The following is a 22,706-nucleotide window of genomic DNA, read 5'->3' as shown; positions in this document are numbered from 1 at the left end:
GGGGGCGGGGGGGTGGCGGGGAAATCGGGTTGCCCCGGCCGTTACTGGTCCGCGCTGTCAGGGCATCCTCCACATCCTTCCATGGCTCTGAAGAAGAAATTCAGTTGTTTATGGACCTTGGGTCTGTGTTTGGTAGCCAGTACATCTTCCAAAATCCCATCCATCACTGACCCACACTTTATAAACAACTGCCTCGAAGGCCACAACGAATGGCGTGGCAAAGTCAACCCTCCCGCGGCCGACATGAAATACATGGTGAGAAAGAACCAGGGCTGGGCTCTTAAATTCCTGACTCATCCTGAGGCATCTGGGTGGTAAATTTCACGGACTTAACTTGTGCTAATTCAGTGCGGACTTTATATATAGGCAGTGAAAAAGGGGGAAAAAAAAAATATCGCACCTTGGCTGGGCTGTCTCCTCCAGAGTCATAGGAGTGAACAAGAAAGGAAAACTTGAAGCTGTTTCTTGTCTCTTGCGGGGAAGGTGGGGATGCTGGAGCGGTGTTTGGAAGTTGCTTTGTTGTACCACTAAGTTTATAAGTACTTAACACAGGATTATTTTGTTTCCTTTCCTCCATTTTTTGGCTAGCACTTTGCATCCCCCACAACCAAGATACAAGATATCAAAGAAATAGCCCAGGAATGGAGATTCTCTTGTTTTCTTATTTTTATATCATATGAATCCAAGATCAAAACAAAACTTTATGTGTAGTATTATTTGAAAAAATATTACAAGGATGAGAATATTGAAATCAGGAATTGAATTACATCAGATGGTCGTTTTCATGAAAAATAATAAATGCATAAAGTTTAATTCCAAAAACATTAAACTGTGTCCTTTCAGACCTCCATCATATAGAAAATAAGGCAAAAGACAGTACTCTATTGAAGAATAAGCATAAAAAGCATTGGATTATTAAAATAATCCATAGAATTTACAAAATGTTAAATACTTGACTATGAATTGTGTGACTGGAAATTTCCCTTGCATTATAACTTTTTCTTGTTTATAAATGCATCATTATGAGCATAAACGTTGATAGTATTAGTCTATTTTATGTACTATGCAGATATAGATACAGTGTAATTCATGTCTATTCCAGCTTTCTTCTCTTCTATCCGGTGGAAAACAAAATAAAAGTAATTATAAAATCACAACTCAGGCATTAAAATAAGTTCAAAACTGTACTAATCTACTGTATAAGAAAATTATATTTTGAAGGAGAAAGATTCAAATAGCTATCAGAAATGAAACAAGAATAAACTAATCTCTTTAATGCAGAATTGTTAAGATATTTTAATATATGCCGAGCGCGGTGGCTCACGCCTGTAATCCCAGCTCTCAGGGAGGCAGAGGCGGGAGGATAGCTTGAGCCCAGGAGTTTGAGACCTGCCTGGGTAATACTGCGAGACCCCGTTCTCCACAAAAAAAAAAAAAAAAAAAAAAAAAAAGACAAAAAAAAGATATTTTAATATATAATGTTTACCAGCTTGGGGTTGTCCAAGGCATAAATTAACTAGAAATAAATCTTCAACTGAATTCAGAAATACTAATATTAGTAGTAATATGGGTGATGCCTTTAGAGTTTTATTGTATATTGTATGATAAAAAAAAGAGTAAATGTGGGGTTAAATATAATAAATGCTCTTTATATTTCTTTTGTACTCATTGACTATTTAAAGCAAGATGTGATAACAATGAATTGTGGGGTTTATAATAATGTAGAAAAGAAACACATTATAACTGATGCATTAAAAATGAAGTGAAGTGTCAATAGAATTATTCTGCTGAAAGTTCCTTATATTGTTAAGAATCACAATAATATTTCCGGATGGACTGTGAGAAGTTAAGAATGCATGTTTTTATATCTAGAATAACCACTAAAAATATACAAAGAAGTAGACCTAAAATCCAGTAAATAGAACACTAAAGTCCTTGATTAATTTTTGGAAAACAGGAACAAGGAACGAAAGAACAAAGAGGGAATCAATTAAAAATAGCAAATGGTAGACTAAAACTTAACCATGTTAAAATTATATTAAATGCAAATGATTACTACCTACTTTAATTAAAAATAAAGATTATCAGATTGGAATAATGCTTTTGTAACAGAAACATATCATGAATAGATTAAAGTAAAAAGATGGAAAAAATACATTATACAAACTCTAAAATTAAGATAGAATAGCTATATTTATAGCTACCAAAGTAGATTTTAAGACAAGGAGAACTACCAGGAATAAAAGGGGACATTAAGGAATAATAAAAGGGCCAATTCAACAAGAGACACAGCAATCTTCAATGCAAATAAATGTAATAATGTATTTTAATACACAAAAATTGGCAAAAGTAAAGGGAGAAAGAGACAAAACAGTCATAGAGATTTTAATCTTAGTGAATAAGAGAACAAGTAGGTAAAATCAGTAAAATAAAAAAGATTTGAACATCAAACAATTTTACCTAATTGACATTAAACAATTTATACCACACTACAAAATACAAATTCTTATCAAGTATGCATTACATTCATCAATATAAACAATATGCCGAACCACAAAACAAGTCTCAATAAATTAAAAGTATTTGAAATTTTGTTCTATGTTTTCTGAAAAAAAAATAGACTTAAACTAGAAATAAAGTGCAAAATCTCCCAAAATGTGAAATCAAGCAGAACATATCTAAACAGTCCATAAGTTAAAGAAGTTAAAGAAGAAATAACAATAGAGATTACTATAATTTAGATTTGAATGTTAATGGAAACACAACATATCAAAACTTGTGAGATATAGCAAAAGAAGTGTTTGGAAGCATATGTATAGATTTAAATGAATATTTTAGGAAGGAAGAATAGTTAAAAATCAAGACCTATTCTTTCAACTCAAGAAGGTAGGAAACAAGCGTAAATTAAGCACAAGAAAATGTAAGAAAAAACTAAAGATAATCATAATTTGAGGAAATTGAAAGTAAAAGTATGATGGACAAAAATCAATAATATGAGAAGTTGGTTTTAAAACTATATATTGGGCCGGGCGCGGTGGCTCAAGCCTGTAATCCCAGCAGTTTGCGAGGCCGAGACGGGTGGATCACGAGGTCAGGAGATCGAGACCATCCTGGCGAACACGGTAGAAACCCCGTCTCTACTAAAAATACAAAAAAAAATGAGCCGGGCGAGGTGGCGGGCGCCTGTGGTCCCAGCTACTCGGGAGGCTGAGGCAGGAGAATGGTGTGAACCCGGGAGGCGGAGGTTGCAGTGAGCTGAGATCCGGCCACTGCACTCCAGCCTGGGCGACAGAGCAAGACTCCGTCTCAAAAAAAAAAAAAAAAAAAAACCTATATTTTAAAAAAATTGAAAACCAGAAAAAAAAAAAAAAAAAAAATTAATGAAGAAAGACACAACTCAAAAATAAATTTCAGGAATGGAAAATCACTTTTAAAAAACCCCAAACATTAAATGGATAGATAGAGAATATTTTGAACAACTTTATACTAATACATTTGACAACATAAAGAAAATAAATGGACAAATGTATTGAAAATCAACATTTTATAAAATTGACACAATATTTTGATATGTTGTTTATTGAAGGATTACTAGTGAATAAATGCATAAAATGCACTAGTTTTAATGTACAATTTTTTTTACGTATGTATATGTCAGTGAAACTACCTACATCAAGATTGGAATTTTTATTTCATATATGGATGCCATGTTATTTAACACATAAAGTCTCATAAATATTACATTCTGTACTATATGTTTTATATAGTAACATTAAATCCTTGAACTTTGCCTAATAAAAGGTGCTCATTATTTTATTTCTTTGATTTCTATTATTATTTTTTGACTGTTGTATTCTTTGTCTTGTACAAATGAAAGAATCCTGGGTTAGAGACTGATTTTGAACCCAACATAAATCTTTTAACAGGGATATTTAACCAATTTATGAATGAGATCATTCGTCTGAATCTTCATCAATCTAAATAGTCTTAACTCTATTACATAAATTAATTATGTAATGTAAAATATTCTTAACAGAAAATGCAGGTGAATTCTAAGAAAAAAGCAATACCAATCTTATACAAATCTTTTTGTGAAACTGAAAGAGAAAACCTTTTGGAACTTTATGAGCCAAGTTTTACCCTGACACCAAACGAGACAAAACATTATAGGTTAGAAAATTATAGCTCAATGTAGATGCAAAAAATCTTCAACAAAATTATAATCAATTGAATCCAGCAACACATATAAAGAATATTATATCATGGGATTTATCTCAGGAATAAAAAGTTGGATTAGGACTTGAAAATTAATCAACATAATCAGGATCAAAACTAGAAATACCATTAACAGAAAACTCCCCAGAAAATGAAAAATCTGTGAGAAATCCAACTTGGATTGGGGGAATTTAATTGCTATTTACAATTTGCTACTCTTAATAGATTAAATGAGAAAAATTATATGATCATCTGAATAGAGTCAGGAAAACCATTTGGCAAAACGCTACATCAATTCATTTTATTTCATTTTTTTTCCATTTTATCCGTAGGTTTTTTAATAATAGTTTTGGGGAAACAGGTGGTATTTGGTTGCACGGAAAAGTTCTTTTTTTTTTTCAATTTTTAAGTTCTAGGGTACATGTGCAGGATGTGCAGGTTACACAGGTGAACATATGCCATGGTGGTTTGCTGCACAGATCAACCAGTTACCCACATATTAAGCCCAGCATCTATTAGCTATTCTTCCTGAAGCTCTCTTTCCTCCCACCCCCATCTGCCTACAGGCCCCAATGTGTGTTGATTCCCCCCATGTGTCCATGTGTTCTCATAGTTCAGCTCCGACTTAAAGGTGAGAACATGTGGTGTTTGGTTTTCTGTTCCTGCATTAGTTTGCTGAGAATAATAGCTTCCAGCTCCATCCATGTCCCTGCAAAGGACTCGATCTCATTCCTTTTTATGGCTGCGTAGTATTCAATGGTGTATATGTAGCACATATTTTCTTTATCCATTCTATCATTGATGGGCATTTGGGTTGATTCCATGTCTTTGCTATTGTGAATAGTGTGTAGTGAATATACATGTGCATGTATGTTTATAATAGAATGATCTATATTCCTTTGGGTACATACCCAGTAATGGCATTGCTAAGTCAAATGGTATTTCTGACTCTAGATTTTTGAGGAATTGCCACACTGTCCTCCACAATGGGTAAACTAATTTACACTCCCATCAACAATGTAAAAATGTTCCTTTTTTTCCTGCAACATTGCCCGCACCTGTGTTTCTGGACTTTTTAATAATCGCCTTTCTGACTGGCCTAAGATGGTATTCAATTGTGGTTTTGATGGCATTTTTCTAATGATCAGTGATGTCGAGCTTTTTTTCATTTGTTTTTTGGCCACATGTATGTCTTCTTTTGAGAAGTGTCTGTTCATGTCCTTTGCCTACTTTTTAATGCAGTTGTTTAGTTCTTTAAATTTATTTAATCTCCTTATAGACTCTGGATATTAGACCTTGGTCAGATGGAGAGATTGCTAAAATTTTCTACCATTCTGTAGGTTGTCAGTTCACTCTGATGATACTTTCTTTTGCGGTACAGAAGTTCTTTAGTTTAATTAGATCCCATTCGTCCATTTTTGCTTTTGTTGCAATTGCTTTTGATGTTTTCATCATGAAATATTTGCCCGTGCCTATGTCCTGGATGGTATTGCCTAGATTTTCTTCTAGGGTTTTTATAATTTGGGGTTTTACATTTAAGTCTTTAATCCATCTTGAGCTAATTTTTGAATAAGGTGCAAGGAAAGGGCCCAGTTTCAATTTTCTGCATATGGCTAGCCAGTTGTCCCAGCGGAAAAGTTATTTGCTAGTGATTTATGAGATTTTGGTGCACCCATCACCCGAGCAGTGTACACTGTACCCAATGTGCATTCTTTTATCCCTTACCCCACTCCCACTCTCCCCAGTGAGTCCCCAAAGTCCATCATTCTTATGCCTTTGGATCCTCATAGCTTAGCTCCCACTTATAAGTGAAAACATACAATGTTTCATTTTCCATTCCTGAGTTACTTCAATTCAAATAACGGTCTCCAACTCCATCCAGGTTGCTGCAAATGCCATTATTTTGTCTCTTTTTATGACTGAGTCGTATTCCATTATATATATATAAAATGTGTATATTTTATATACACATATTTTATATATATGTGTAAATATATATATATATACACTAATCACATTTTCTTTATTAACTTATTGGTTGATGGGCATTTAGACTGTTTCCATATTTTTAGAATTGCAACTTATACTGCTATAAACGTGTGTGCAAGTATCTTTTTCATAAAATGACTTCCTTTCCTCTGCCTAGATTTTTGACAAAGTTGCAAAAGTAATTCAGTAGAGCAAGGATAGTCTATTCAAGAAATGGTGTTGAAACACCATTTAATACCTATAAGAAAAAAAAAAAAAAACTTTGACCTGAAGAGCAAAATTAACACAAAATGAATCATAAATTTAAATGCAAAGCATAAAATTATTACAAGAAAACAAGAGAAAATCTTCAGGACACAGCTAGATGAAACTTCCTAACATAATGAATTATTTTGNACATAATGAATTATTTTGATTTTTTTCAAAACCGAAAACTATTTTTAAAAAGTCAACAAATTTGACCCCATCAAAGTAAAAAACTTCTACTTTATAAAGTACCCTGTTAGGAACATGAGAGGACAAACTACAAACTAGGAGAAAATATATTCAAACTATATATTTAAGAAAGAACTCCTATCTAGAGAAAGAACTCTCAAAACTCAACAGTAAAAAAAAAAAAAAAAAAAAAAAAAAAAAAAAAAAAAAAAAAATCAATTAGAAAACAAAAAGAAGACTAACGTTTCACCACAGAGATATACAGATGGAAAATAAGCACATGAAAACATGTTAAACATCATTAGCCATTAGTGAAATGCACATTAAAACCACAAGGACATATCACTACCCACCAATTAGGAAAGCAAAAATAAAAAATAATGACAATAGCAAGATATGGTGAAGATATGGAGAAAATTGATCAGTCATACTTTTCTGGTGGGAATGCAAAATGGTATAGCCACTCTAGGAAATAGTTTGGCAGTTTCTTACAAAGAAAAAACTAAACAGGCCGGGCGCGGTGGCTCAAGCCTGTAATCCCAGCACTTTGGGAGGCCAAGACGGGCGGATCACGAGGTCAGAAGATCGAGACCATCCTGGCTAACACCGTGAAACCCTGTCTCTACTAAAAAATACAAAACACTAGCCGGGCGAGGTGGCGGGCGCCTGTAGTCCCAGCTACTCGGGAGGCTGAGGTAGGAGAATGGCGTAAACCCGGGAGGCGGAGCTTGCAGTGAGCTGAGATCTGGCCACTGCACTCCAGCCTGGGCGACAGAGCGAGACTCCGTCTCAAAAAAAAAAAAAAAGAAAGAAAGAAAAAGAAAAAACTAAACATACACTTACATATGACTTAGACTTGCAATTGCACTGCTGGGCACTTTTTCCTTTTCCTTTTTTCCTAGAAAAGGAAAACTTATTGCTACATAAAAATCTGCTCAGAAACATTTATGGATACTCCCGATTCAATGCTCTTGAGAAACAGGAGTTTAGTGACTCTATACATGTTTGTAATAGCTCAAACTTGTAAACATCTAAATTTCCATCAATAGATGAAAGTTAAACTGTGGTACATCTACACTATGGAATATGACCTGGTCATAAAATGGAACAAACTATCAACACATGGAACATCTCCATGGCTCTCAAAGGCATTATGCTGAGTGAAGAGAAGCCAATCTCAAAATGGATACATACCGTAGGATTCTATTTATATAACATTCTTTTTTCTTTTTTTTTTTCTTTTTTTTTGGAGACAGAGTCTCACTCTGTCACCCAGGCTGGAGTGCAGTGTCACGGTCTTGGCTCACTGCAACCTCTGCCTCCTAGGTTCAAGCAATTCTACTGCCTCAGCCTCCTGAGTAGTTGGGATTAGAAGCACCAGCCACCACACTTGGCTAATTTTTGTATTTTTAGTAGAGATGGGGTTTCACCATGTTGGCCAGCTGGTCTTGAACTCCTGACCTCAGGTGATCCACCCACCTTGGCCTCCCAAAGTGCTGGGATTACAGGCGTGAGCCACCAGGCCTTGACATCTATTTATATAACATTCTTGAAATAACAAAATTACAGAACTGAAGAACATATTGATGATCACCAGGGATTAAAGATAGTGTGGATAGTGAGTGGTTGTGACTTAATGGGATAGCATGAAGGATCCTTGTGGCGTTGAAACAGTTCTGTATCTAGATATTGTGGGATTGATTACTTCAATTTATACATGTGATAAAATCACATAAACCTACACATAATCAAAAATAAATGCAAGTAAAACTGTTGAAATCGTTAAAAGGTCTGTGGATAATACCAATGTCAATTTATTATTTTGATATTATACTATTGTTACAAAAAAAGTTACCATTGGGAAAACTTGGTGAAGTCTACACAGGACCCCTGTGTACTATTGTTGTAACTTCTTGTGAATTTATAATCAGTTAAAAATAAAGATGTTTAAAAATAACCTTGGCAATTATACCTACATTAAGCCTGTTGCTTTTGTCATGAGTTGTTTCTGGACTCTGTTCTGTTCCATTGAGCTATTTGTCTACTCTTGTGTCAATATGACAATATCTTAATGTAGCTTTATGATAAATATTGATATATGGGAGAGAAATTCTTCAGTTTTATTCTACATTGAAAAGATTGGCTTAGCTTTACTTGGAACATCGCATTTCCACATACATTTTGTAATCAATTTCCACCCCAAAAAAGCTACTTGGAATTTGATTAGAAATAAAATTATATGTCATAATCAATATTCTTTTGCAATACAGAATATTCTGGTCCATGAACATTTTATATCTCTCCATTTATTTAAGTCTTTTAAAATTTATTTCAGTTACGTTTTTGCAGTTTTCAGCATAGAGGTCTTGTATATCACTTACTAAATTTATTAATACATATTGGATGTTTTGGAGTTATTCATTTGTAGAATATACATAGAGATATAATAGATTTTTGCATACTTTCATTGTATCTTTCAACTTTGATAATTTCATTTATTTTTATACTATTGTTTATATATTAATTTAAATTTTTATGCATCCAGTCATGTAATCTGTGAATAATGATAGATCCAATCCCAATACATTTGACGTGTTTTGTCTTACGTATTTACAACTCATGCATTTGATTATACTTCCTAACTTCTTGTAAAATAATGAATAGAAATAACAAGGGCAGATATCTTGTTTTATTCCTAATCTTGAGGGAAAGTTATAATATTTCACCATTTGATAAGATTTTTGTCTGTTTGTTTGTAGATTATCTTGATCAAATTAAGGGCATATTTTCTTTCTATTCCTAGTTTTTTGCCCTTTTTAATTATCAATGTGTATTCATCCTTTAATTGCAATAAATTAACATGAACTTCTGAATTACTAGACTTTGAATTCTGGATTATTTTAATCACATTCCGATTTATTTCTTTAGTGACTCTAATGTATCAGGCCATCTGCTAAGTACTGGTAATATAACAATGAACTGTCATAGAGTGAGTATAAATAAGTATTTCTGAAGTAGAACTAAAGAGAAATGACTAACTGTGAACACAATAAATACCAAAGAAAAACTACATCTTATTAAAATAATAAATGTAAGCAAAAATTAATTGATTACAATTAGAACAATTTAATGCAAATACTTATGCACAATTCAATTTAAATTATTTTTATCTTTCAGATTTGGGATAAAGGTTTAGCAAAGATGGCTAAAGCATGGGCAAATGAGTGCAAGTTTGAACATAACAACTGTTTGGATAAATCATATAAATGCTATGCAGCTTTTGAATATGTTGGAGAAAATATCTGGTTAGGTGGAATAAAGTCATTCACACCAAGACTTGCCATTACGGCTTGGTATAATGAAACCCAATTTTATGATTTTGATAGTCTATCATGTTCCAGAGTCTGTGGCCATTATACACAGGTAAATATTTGACATCTTTATTGATTAGTTCTTATTTGTGTATATTTTAATTGCCAGAATTTATTTCTCTGTGCGTAAAGTGCCTTTATTTTTCTGGCTGCCTTTAAATTTTTTCCCTTATCATAGGTCTTGAGCAATTTAATAATAATATACCAAAGTTTTCTGTATGTTTCTTGTGCTGCAGTTCACTGGCCTTTTTGAAGTCATAAGTCAATAGCTTAAATCAAATTTAGAAAAATGTTGGCCACTGTTTGTGAAAATACTTCCTTCTCTCACTCTCTCTCTTCCCTCGAAGTGGGAAGTTCTCTTCTCTTCAAGTTACTCATGTAGAAAGTCACTTGAAGTTTTCCCACATAAATTGATGCTCTTGTCTCTTTTTTCTTGTTTTTTTCTCTCTGTGATTAATTTCAAGTAATTTTATCGCTGCATCTTTAAGTTTGTTGATCTATTCTTCTGTAATGTTTAGTCTCCTCTTAATCCCATTCAGTTTGTTTTCAATCTTGCACCTTAAAGTCCGTATCTCTATAAATTTAATATTTTTACATCTTCAATGACTATACCTAATATGTTTGCTCTTTCATCTAGCTTTTTAAGCATATGAGATAGAGTTGTAATAATTAATATTTTCCCTGCTAGCTCTAGTATCTGTGTTAACTCTGTGTTAGTTTCAATGGATTGATTTTTCTCTTCATTATGCATCAAATTTTCTTCCCTCATATCATGTTGGGTAAATTTTATTATATTTCCAATATTGTACATTTTGCCTTGTTGGGTGCTGGATTCATCTGTATATTATAAATATTCTTGAGCTGTCTTTTTGGGTACAGCTAAGTTACCTGCGACATATTCGATCCTCTTTGTTCCTGCTTTTAAAATATGTTAGGTAGAATAAAAGTAGTGTTTAGTCCAGAACTGATAATGATCTCTCACTACCCAGGCAAGATTCTTCTGCATACTCTACCTAACACACTGAGAATTATGAAGTTGTCCAATTCAGAAAGTGGGAATAGGTCCAATTTCTGACTTTGTGTAAACCTTGGTATTATTTCCTCTAGTTCTTGTAAATGGGTTAGACTAGTTTCTTCACATGCATGTTTTGATTAGTACTTTGCTGAATAGATGATGAGGACCCTCTGCACATTGTCCTAGTGTGTCACTGTACAATTCTCACCTCTTCAGAACTATGCCATCTAAACTTCTGCGTCCTTGGTCTCCCCAAGACTCTCAATCAGACTCTCAACTATGAGAGTCTATCAAACTTCTTCTGAGCCATAATGTAGAAACTGTCTCCAGGCAATATACCAGGACAATTATAGAGTTTCCATCTTTTTCTCCCCAAATCTCAGGGGTATTACATTGTGTTGCCTAATGTCTTGAAAACCATTACTTCCTATCATTTTCCCAATTTTTAAAATTATTTCAGGTAGAAGTGTAAATGTGTCTAAAATTCACCTTTTGGCCAAACTTTAATGCTAGGCATGGTACTGAGCCCCTAGGAAAGCCTGTTTAAGCAATATAAATAGCTCACCTTCTTCTCTAGACTTACCCATTTGTATAAGTTTAATTAATACATAGGGTCTTAAAGCAAGTCGTTCTTATCAGAGGTGCAGTGAACAAATAATAGCAACTTCCATGTTCCCTTTATGTTCATTCTTCGTTCAACAACAGGATGTTCTAAGTCTAGACACTCTCCAGGACATCAGGAAAGATGTTGGTAAAGAATATGGTTTGGCTACTACTGGGAAAATTGAGAGAATGAATCAAGTGTCAGCCGTCCTGACAACAAAAAGATGCAATATCCCTAATAATATGACATCAAGGCTGAGTCATAGCTTTTATATATCCTTTGTCTTCTCTTTTGCTGTAAAGCAAAAAAAGAAAATCAGGTTCTCAAATGCCCCTTCTCCCTTCCTATTGCTAGATCAGAAAGGGGAGCTTACTCTTTATTGACTAGTTTACACTTAAGGTTAAATAATTAGGAATGGTTATATTCTTATAAAATCAACAATTATATCTTGCTTAATGTTCCAAACAAAATAAGAGAAAATTTTATTGCATTTACCACCTAGTGATATTCACATTGGAGTGATATTCACATACATCCAATGTTCATATTAATATTACATCTAATTTCTTTAATGAAACCAATACATCATAAACCTACATAGTGAATATTTATTCTCACCATTTCAAAAGCCCCAAAAAGTCACAATTTAGATAGAATTTAATGGTGTAGTTAGTTATTCATAAGCCAAATTGTTAAACATGATTTTTTGGAAATATATATATTTTAGTTGTATTTTTTATTAATTGATTAAAACATTCAAAAGGAAAAATGCTCTTTTAATCATCTCACTTTATCTCATTTCATTAAGTGGGAAACTACCTCAGAATTGATCTGTCACTTACTCACCAAAACCACAAAGATGGCTGAAAGCAAAATTTTTTTTTTTTTTTTTTTTTGAGATGGAGTCTCGCCCTGTCACCCAGGCAGGAGCACAGTGGTGTGATATCGGCTCACTGCAAGCTCCACCTCCTAGGTTCAAGCGATTCTCCTGCCTCAACCTCCTAAGTAGCTAGGATTACAGGCACATGCCACCACGCTCGGCTAATTTTTTTATTTTTAGTAGAGACGGGGTTTCGCCATGTTGGCCAGGCTGGCCTCAAACTCCTGACCTCGTGATCCACCCGGCTTGATCTCCCAAAACTCATTTTTAAATTCTCAGTTCACTGTGATTTTTCTTGCACTTTTGCTGCCTCTCAGGCAAACAAAAGCCAGTAAAATATATTTTGCAAAATTATTGATTCTGGCTAGAACAAGCCTATGAAAAAAAATTGATACATGAATTTACGAAATAGGTTAGTACGTTTTGCTAATAAAGTTGTAAAATAAATGAGATCCGAAATTTGTGTTGTCAAAATTTATTCTGTGTCTAAATTCCTTGGATTATTTTCAAATGGGGTAAATCAGTATTTTCTTCCCTTTTTTGTTTATTTGGAAAACGAAAAAAATTTATTCTATCATTGTCACAAAAAACTAGTAATGTTCCTCACCTCTTTATCTATCTACTGTAACTAGTTTTCCATAGAAGTCTTCTTCCTTTTAAATAACTTTGCTATTCTTTGCAACTAGATAAAAATAAAGATTCACTATCCTTATGGCAGGCATCTTTGAAAATCAACTCAATATGTTTTTAATTCTTACCTATGTCTTGTGACTTGACAAAGGTAAGAATATGGTTAAGATTGCAAAATTTAAAATGTAATTAGTAAAATTTTCTGAGAAAACAAATAAATGTAAGTTATTGTTTTCATTTATAGTCTGATTTTAATATTGTTTGTATGATATTCCCATGGATAGAATAAAAATGTATTTCATAAATATTCTAGAAGAAATTACTTTGGCTGTATATTATATTATGAGTTTGGTTATATATTATATTTTCCTTTTGATTTATGAGAATTACCAGTATGGAAAAACTAGCTTGGTAGCTCTCATAAAATCAGCCATAACAATATAAGAATTTTAAACTAAATATAAAAAGTAGAAAAAATATGTAACTAATAAGTATTTATGTACAATATTTTCTGTAGCATGACAAAGATTACACTAATTATCTAAATGCATTGTTTGCATAGAATAGAATTGTTTTCCATATGTTATCTTGACATTCCTTATCTTTATAGTTAGTTTGGGCCAATTCATTTTATGTCGGTTGTGCAGTTGCAATGTGTCCTGACCTTGGGGGAGCTTCAACTGCAATATTTGTTTGCAACTATGGACCTGCGTGAGTTATTTTCTCTTAAAAATATTTTAATTGAAATTAATGTTGATGATGGTTGCCAAATAAGAGGATCTTATACTAGAGACAAGTGTATTTTTGATAAGTAACGACTCCCTTTAAAGTGCTAATCAAATGAGATAGGTGAAAATAGAAGATGGTGGCAGAATATTGCCTTATTTAAAGAAAAACTATACCTGTCATAAAATATTTAAACTTGAGAGAGAAAATGATGGAGACTGTTAGGTTTACAAAAAGAGATAATATAAAATACATTGCCACAGCAATATATAAATACTGAAACACAAAAAGGCTGGCAGATGCTTCACTAATATAATATAAAATAAGTGGAATAAGAAAACGATTGAGAATGATTGTAAAAGCACATACTTTTAAGAAAAGAGCAACATAACTTTAATTGTCTTGCTGATAATTACATATCTAAATGAAAATATAGCATAAGCTTAAAGGGAAACTCTGAAAATGAAATTCTAGAACTCTAATCTCAGTTAATCTATACTAGGAAGAATATAAAAACAGTTAATAACCCAGCTGTTCAACAAATATCAATTTAAAGGCCGGGCGCGGTGGCTCAAGCCTGTAATCCCAGCACTTTGGGAGGCCGAGACGGGTGGATCACGAGGTCAGGAGATCGAGACCATCCTGGCTAACATGGTGAAACTCCATTTCCACTAAAAAAAAAAAAAATACAAAAAACTAGCCGGGCGAGGTGGCGGGCGCCTGTAGTCCCAGCTACTTGGGAGGCTGAGGCAGGAGAATGGCATAAACCTGGGAGGCAGAGCTTGCAGTGAGCTGAGATCCGGCCACTGCACTCCAGCCTGGGTGACAGAGCGAGACTCCATCTCAAAAAAATATATATATCAATTTAAAAATAAGCAGTAGAAAAGATAAAAACAAAGACAGTGAATAAATACGCAAAATTGAAAAAAGGAGCTGAGATATACCAAAATTACTAGAGAGAGGCAGAAATGTGTATATATCTCTCTGTATTTTCTTCCATGACCTTACACTTGGAAGCAAAAACAAGAATGATAAATACAAATTTTTATAGCTTGGGAAAAGTAGAGTTGTTATAGATTCAGAGAAATTATAAAACTACTGACACATTTATTATCTTTTCTCTTAAGGAGACTAATCACAAGATTTGAAATGGAAAGAGAATAATAATAGGGCATGAAGGCTCAAGATTTGGTGAAAAAGCAGTTAAGCATCATATTGCTTTGAATAAGTCAGGTTTGGGGGTCCAAACAAACTATGTACGTAACAGATTGCTTATGGGTCTTGTGAAAGCATATGAGGATATTGCTATGTCACCCCTGGCCAAGTGGTAGGGAGCAATATACCCTGTCACTTGAAACAAAAGCCAAAAAAAGCAAAATAGACGAAGCACATGAAGCAATGGTTTTAAAGACACTGGTTATAATACAACAAAGGGCTGTCATCTCTGAAAACAAACAAACAAAAAGAAAGTTAGCCCTATAATTCCCCCAGCTTTCTGTCTCAATGAGAGCTTTCAGGTCATGGCACATGAAATTACTAAGACAAAGGTTGACTGACTCCCTGAGTTGAAGAAATGGAGCTAAAAGCATAAGAATACCAATACATCTAGAGTTCACGGAAAAGAGTACCAGAGAAAAGAGAACTACACAGAGAGAACCCTAGAGATCTACAAAAGGTATTCCTTGAGTATTGATTAGCACATGCATGTGAGCAGGCCAGATTAAGAAGCATCTGAAACAGTAAGAGGACACAGTTCTTGGCACTCACACAGTGAGCATAACTAAACTGCTCCAGACCCACCTAACAATTCATAATGTAAAACCTGAAAGGATCAAAATGTTCCCATGTAATCTGACTGTATCCCACATAAGAAATGATTGAGAATGATCATACAAGCACATACTTTTAAGAAAAGAACAACATAACTTTAACAACAGCAACAAAAAAACTCAAGGAGGTTTACAGAAATACATAATACCCAGCACCTAACGCAATGTCTGGAATCTAATGAAATACTGCCAGCCATATACAGAAGGAAAAAAATAAGACATAATAAGAAGCTGAATCAATAAGTTGAAATGAATTCAGAACTTACACAGATGTTATAATTAAGAGACATTAAAATGGTTATAACTGTTTTCCATATTTTAAATGTTGAACAAAGATGAAAAATATTCAAAACAGAGGACTACAATGTCTGAGACTTTTTAGAAGTTAAAATTAATAGAATATTAGACATTCCAGAAAAGAAAGATGAATGAATTCAAAATCATAACATTAGAAATTATCCAAGACAGTGATTCAGGAGTTCATGGCTGCAGTGAGCCATGATTGCCCTGGGAAACAGACCAAGACCCTATCTCTTTATAAAAAGAAAAGAAAAATATTATCCAAGATAGAATCCATAAGGGAAAAAATATCCAAAAAGATAAAATTTGTATCAGTTAGCCGTGATACAACTTTAGTGTAAATTGATTTCCTTAAATTGGACTCCCTCCTGGCCAGAGGGACAGGCTGGAGACTGCCTAAGAAGACCGGGTCCCAGGAGGCAGGGGTACCCACCACCACTGTGGCTCCAGTTGGCCATTTTCCCCTGCTGCTGGTGCCAGCAAGACTGAGTGATTTGGACCAGGAGAAATTCCCCACAGCGCAGCACAGGTACTGTGACAGTTTGTGGCCAGACTGCTTTAAGCAAGACCCTGACACATTCCTTCTTGCCAGGCAGGGCCTCTCCCTGAGGGATTTTCAGCACCCCCAGCCAGGGGTTTATGGACAGATCTCTGATTCCCATGAGAGGAGCCCCTAGGAGGACGGGCAGCCACGGTATCATGGACCGCAATCTTATCCTTTTCTGCAGGCAAACGCTGAGGAGTCCAGGTAGTCTGGATAAGGGAAATTCTTGCTTATTTAAGTGGGTCCCTGATCCTATTTCTCCTGACTGGGTGAGATCTCCCAACAGGGGTCTCCAGGCACTGCATACAGGAGCATTCTGGTAGGCATCAGGTCAATGCCCCTCAGGGGCAGAGTGCCCAGTGAAAGGAGCAGGCTGCCATCTTTGGTGTTCTGCCTCCTCCACTGGTAATATCTCCAGGGGTCAGAGGGACCCAGGTGAACAGGGTCTGGAGTAGGCCCCCAGCAAACCACAGCAGCCCTAGGGAAGAGAGGCCTTACTGCTAAAAGAAGAACAAACAGAAAGCAACAACAGCATCAATTAGACCACAAAAACTCCATCCAAAGCTCAGCAGACTCAAAGATCAAAGGTAGATAAACTCTTGAAGATCAGAAAGAATCAACTCAAAAATGCTGAAAACTCAAAAAGCCACACTGTCTCTTCAACTACAAATGATCACAACACATCTCCAGCAAGGGCACAGAACTGGGATGAGGCTGAGATGGATGAATTGACAGAAATCGGGTTCAGAAGATGTATAATAATGAACTTGGTTGAGCTAAAGGAGTATGTTCTAACACAGTGCAAAGAAGCTAAGAACCATGATAAAATATTACAGGAGCTGTTAACCTGAATAACTAGCTTAGAGAGGAACCTAAATGAACTGATCAATCTGTAAAACACAACATAAGAACTTCACAATGCAATCACAAGTGTCAATATCCAAACAGACCAAGTGGCAGAAAGGATATCAGAGCTTGAAGACTATCTTGCTGAAATAAGGCAGGCAGACAAGATTAGAGAAAAAAGGAACAAACAAAACCTGTGAGAACTATGGAATTATGTAAAAAGATTGAACCTATGACTGATTGGGGTACCTGAAATAAATGGGGAGAACAAACCAAGTTGGAAAACACACTTCAGGATATCATCCAGGAAAACATCCCCAACCTAGCAAGAAAGGTCAACATTCAAACTAAGGAAATCCAGAGAACCCCAGTAAGATACTCCATGAGAAGATCAACCCCAAAACACGTAAGCATTAGATTCTCCAAGGTCAAACTGTAGGAGACAATGTTAAGGGCAGCCAGAGAGAAAGGCCAGGCTGCCTACAAAGGGAAGCCCATCAGACTAACAGTAGACCTCTCAGCAGAAACCCTAAAATCCAGAAGAGATTGGGAACAATATTTAACATTCTGGTTTGAGATGGAGTCCCACTCTGTCACCCAAGGTAGAGTGCACTGGTACAATCTTGACTCATTGCAACCTCCGCCTCCCAGGTTCAAGCAATTCTCCTGCCTCAGCCTCCTGAGTGGCTGGGATTAGAGGTGCCCGCCACCACACCCAGCTAATTTTTGTATTTTTAGTAGAGACAAGGTTTTGCCATGCTAGCCAGCCTGGTCTCGAACTCCTGACCTCAGGTGATCCACCCTCCTTGGCCTCCCAAAGTGCTGGGATTACAGGTGTGAGCCACCATGCCTGGCCCGATATTTAGTACTCTCAAAAAAAAATTCAGCCTAGAATTTCATATCCAGCCAAACTAAACTTCATAAGCAAAGGAGAAATGAGATTTTTTTTCAGATAAGCAAATGCTGAGGGAATTCATCACCACAAGGCCTGCCTTGCAAGAGCTCCTGAAGGAAGCACTAATATGGAAAGGAAAAATGGTTACCAGTCACTACAAAAAACACACTGAAGTACACAAACCAACAACACTATGAAGCAACTATACAACAAGTCTGCAAAATAACCAGCTAGCATCATGATGACAGGATCAAATTCACATATAACAATACTAACATTAAATGTAAATGGCCTAAAGGCCCCATATAAAAGACACAGAATGGTAAGCTGTATAAAGAGCCAACATCCATCAGTGAGCTGCATTCAAAAGACCCCATCTCACATGCAAAGACATACATAGATTCAAAGGGATAGAGGAAAATTTACCAAGCAAATAGAAAACAGAAAAAAGCAGAGGTTGAAATCCTAGTTTCTGATGAAACAAACGTTAAACCAACAAAGATCAAAAAATACAAAGAAGGACATTACATAATGGTAAAGGAATCAATTCAACAAGAAGAGCTAACTATCCTAAATATATATGCGCCCAATACAGGAGCACCTAGATTCGCAAAACAAATTCTTAGAGACCTACAAAGAGACTTAGACTCCCACACAGTAACAGTGGGAGATTTTAACACCCCACTGTCAATATTAGACAGATCATAGAGACAGAATATTAACAAAGATATCCTGAAGTTGAACTCAGCTCTGGATCAAGTGGACCTGATAGATATCTGCAGAACTCTCCATCCCAAACAACAGAATATGCATTATTCTCAGTGCCACAAGGCACTTACTCTAAAACTGCACACAATTGTAAGTAAATCACTCCTCAGCAAATGCAAAAGAACTGAAATCATAACAGTCTCTCAGAATAAAAGACAGTCAAATTAGAGCTGAAGATTAAGAAACACTCAAAACCACACAACTACATGGAAATTAAACAACCTGCTCTTGCATGACTCCTGGGTAAATAATGAAATTAAGGCAGAAATCAAGAAATGGGAACAATGAGATAACATACTAGAATCTCTGGAATGCAGCTAAAGCAGTGTTAAGAGGGACATTTATAGTGCTAAACGCCCACATCAAAAAGCTAGAAAGATCCCAAATTGACATCCTAACATCATAAATAAAGGAACTAGAGAACCAAGAGCAAACAAACCCCAAAGCTAGCAGAAGACAAGAAATAGCCAAGATCAGAGTGAAACAAGGTGATACAAACATGAAAAACCCTTCAAAAAAATCAATGAATCCAGGATCTGGCTTTGTGAAAAGATTAATAAAACAAATAGACTGCTAACTAGCTATAATCATAAATAAGTAAAGAGAGAAGAATCAAATAGACACAATAAAAAATGATAAAGGGGATATCACCACTGACCCCACAGAAATACAAACAAACATCAGAGAATACTATAAACACTTCTGTGCAAATTACCTGGAAAATCTAGAAGAAATGGATAAATTCCTGTAAACATATGCCCTCCCAGGACTGAACCAGGAAGAAGTTGAATCCCTGAATAGACGAATAACAACTTCTGAAATTGAGGCAGTAATGAACAGCCTATCAACAAAAAAAAAGCATAGGACCAGATGGATTTATAGCTGAATTCTACCAGAATAACAAAGAGGAGCTGATACCCTTTCTTCTGAAAAAATTCCAAACAATTGAAAAGGAGGTACTCCTCCTAACTCATTGTATGAGGCCAATATCATCCTGATACCAAAACCTGGCAAAGAAACAACAAAAAGCATCAGGCCAATATCCCTGATGAACATTGATGCAAAAATTCTCAATAAAATACTGGCAAACCAAATCCAGCAGCACATCAAAAAGCTTATCCACCACAATCAAGTTGGCTTCATCCCCAGGATGCAAGTCTGGTTCAGCATATGCAAATCAATAAATGCAATTCATTATATCATCAGAACTAAAGACAAAAACCACATAATTATCTCAATAGATGACAAAAAGGCCTTCAACAAAATTCAGCATTCCTTTATGTTAAAAACTCCTCTCAATAAAACAGGAATTGAAGGAGTATACCTCAAAAAAATAAGAGCCATTTATGAGAAACCCATGGCTGATATCATACTAAATGGGCAAAAGCTGGAAGCATTCCCCTTGAAAACCAGTACAAGATAAAAATGTCCTCTCTCATCACTTCTATTCAACATAGTATTGGAAGTTCTGGCCAGAGCAATCAGGGAAGAGAAAAAAAAAGGGGGGTGGTATTCAAATAGGAAGAGAGGAAGTCAAATTGTCTTTGTCTTTGTTTGCATAGATGATATAATCCTATATCTTGAAAACTCCATTATCTCATCCCAAAATCTTTTTAAGCTGATAAGCAACTTTAGCAGTCTCAGGATACAAAATCAATACTCAAAAGTCACAAGCATTCCTGTACACCAACAACAGACAAGCAGAAAGTGAAATCATGAATAAATTCCCATTCACAATTGCTAGAAAAAGAATAAAATACCTAGGAATACAGCTAACAAAAAAAGTGAAGGATCTCTTCAAGAAGAACTACAAACCACTGCTTAAGGAAATTGAAGAAGACACAAACAAATGAAAAAAACATTCATGTTCATGGATAGTAAGAATCAATATCGTCAATATGACCACACTGCCCAAAGTAATTTATAGATTCAATGCTATTCCCATGAAACTCATTGACATTCTTCACAGAACTAGAAAAACTATTTTAAAATTCATATGGAACCAAATAAAAGTCTGTGTAGCCAAGACATCCTAAGCAGAAAAGGACAAAGCTGGAGGCATCACACTACCTGACTTCAAACTATACTACAAGGCTGCAGTAACCAAAACAGCATAGTACTGGTACAAAAACAGACACACAGACCAATGGAACAGAATAGAGAACTCAGAAATAAGACCTCACATCTATTATCATCTAATCTTCGACAAACCTGACAAAAACAAGCAATGAGGAAAGGACTCCCTATTTAATACATGGTGCTGGGAGAATAGGCTAGCCATATGCAGAGAATTGAAACTGGACAACTTCCTTACAACTTATACAAAAATTAGCTCAAGATGGATTAAAGGCTTAAATGTAAAACCCACGGCCGGGCGCGGTGGCTCACGCCTGTAATCCCAGCTCTCAGGGAGGCAGAGGCGGGAGGATAGCTTGAGCCCAGGAGTTCGAGACCTGCCTGGGTAATACAACGAGACCCCGTTCTCCACAAAAGGAAAAGAAAAAAAAAAAAAAAAAAGACCAAAAAAAAAAAAAAACCCTAGAAGAAAATCTACGCAACACTATTCAGGACATAGGCATGGGCAAACATTTCATGACAAAAACATCAAAAGCAATTGCAAAAAGCAAAATGGACAACTAGGATCAATTAAACTAAAGAGCGTCTACACAGCAAAAGAAACTATCATCAAAGTAAACAAGCAACCTACAGAGTGGGAGAAAATTTTAGCAATCAATCCATCTGACAAAGTTCTAATATCCAGAATCTACAAAGAATTTAAGTAAATTTACAAAACAAAAAATCATTCAAAAATGGGCAAAAGACATGAATAGACACTTCTCAAAATAAGACACTTATGCATCCAACAAACTTCAAAAAAATAGCTTAACATCACTGGTCAGTAGAGAAATGCAAATCAAAATCACAATTTGATACCATCTCATGCCAGTCAGAATGGCAATTATTAAAAAGTCCAGAAACAACAGATGCTGGTGAGACTATGGGGAAACAGGAATGTTTTTACACTGTTGGTAGGAATATAAACTCCACAATAGTCAAACCATTGTGGAAGACAGTGTGGTAATTCCTCAAAGATCTAGAACCAGAAATACCATTTGACCCAGCAATCCCTTTGCTAGGTATATACCCCCAAAAATATAAATTATTCTATTACAAAGATACATGCACATGTATGTTCAGTGCAGTACTATTTACAATAGCAAAGACATGGAATCAACCCAAATGTCCATCAATGATAGACTGGATAAAGAAAATGTGGTACATGTACACCATGAAATACTATGCAGCCATAAAAGGGAATGAGTTCATGTCCTTGGCATATATATGTAAAATATATAATGTTTATTACATACATTATATATCATATACATTATATATCATATAATATATATATTTTATATATGGTTTTATACATGTTTTTTAAACCATATATTCAATTATCTCATTATACTAACCATATATAATATATATTATATTTATATATATGGTTTAAAAATATGGTTTATAATATATATTTTATATATATGTGTGTGTATATGTGAATATATATATATATTAGCTTACAGACTGCATAAAACAGATAAAATATAAAATACAGAAAGACCACAGGACAGATTTGGCCTCTGGGCCATAATGTGCTA

The 22,706-nt window shown here is 35.0% G+C and overlaps 1 protein-coding gene across 2 annotated transcripts in view; it reads left to right on the top strand.

The window, feature by feature from the left end:
* The first annotated feature begins 7 nt into the window (after nt 1-7).
* Nucleotides 8-22,706, top strand: part of GLIPR1L1 (GLIPR1 like 1) — a 41,534-nt gene continuing 18,835 nt past the window's right edge. For both annotated transcript variants that reach the window (XM_017872506.1, XM_017872505.1), the window contains exons 1-3: nt 8-255; nt 9,817-10,062; nt 13,750-13,850. In XM_017872506.1, the coding sequence (XP_017727995.1) occupies nt 82-255; nt 9,817-10,062; nt 13,750-13,850 (521 nt within the window). In that variant the 5' untranslated portion in view covers nt 8-81. The remainder of the gene's footprint in view (nt 256-9,816; nt 10,063-13,749; nt 13,851-22,706) is intronic.

The sequence above is a fragment of the Rhinopithecus bieti genome, unplaced genomic scaffold (genome assembly GCF_001698545.2).
Source record: "Rhinopithecus bieti isolate Rb0 unplaced genomic scaffold, ASM169854v2 scaffold_5476, whole genome shotgun sequence".
NCBI lineage: Eukaryota > Metazoa > Chordata > Mammalia > Primates > Cercopithecidae > Rhinopithecus > Rhinopithecus bieti.
Note: the sequence above shows the minus strand (reverse complement) of the source record. Positions and strands in the feature narration are given on the sequence as shown.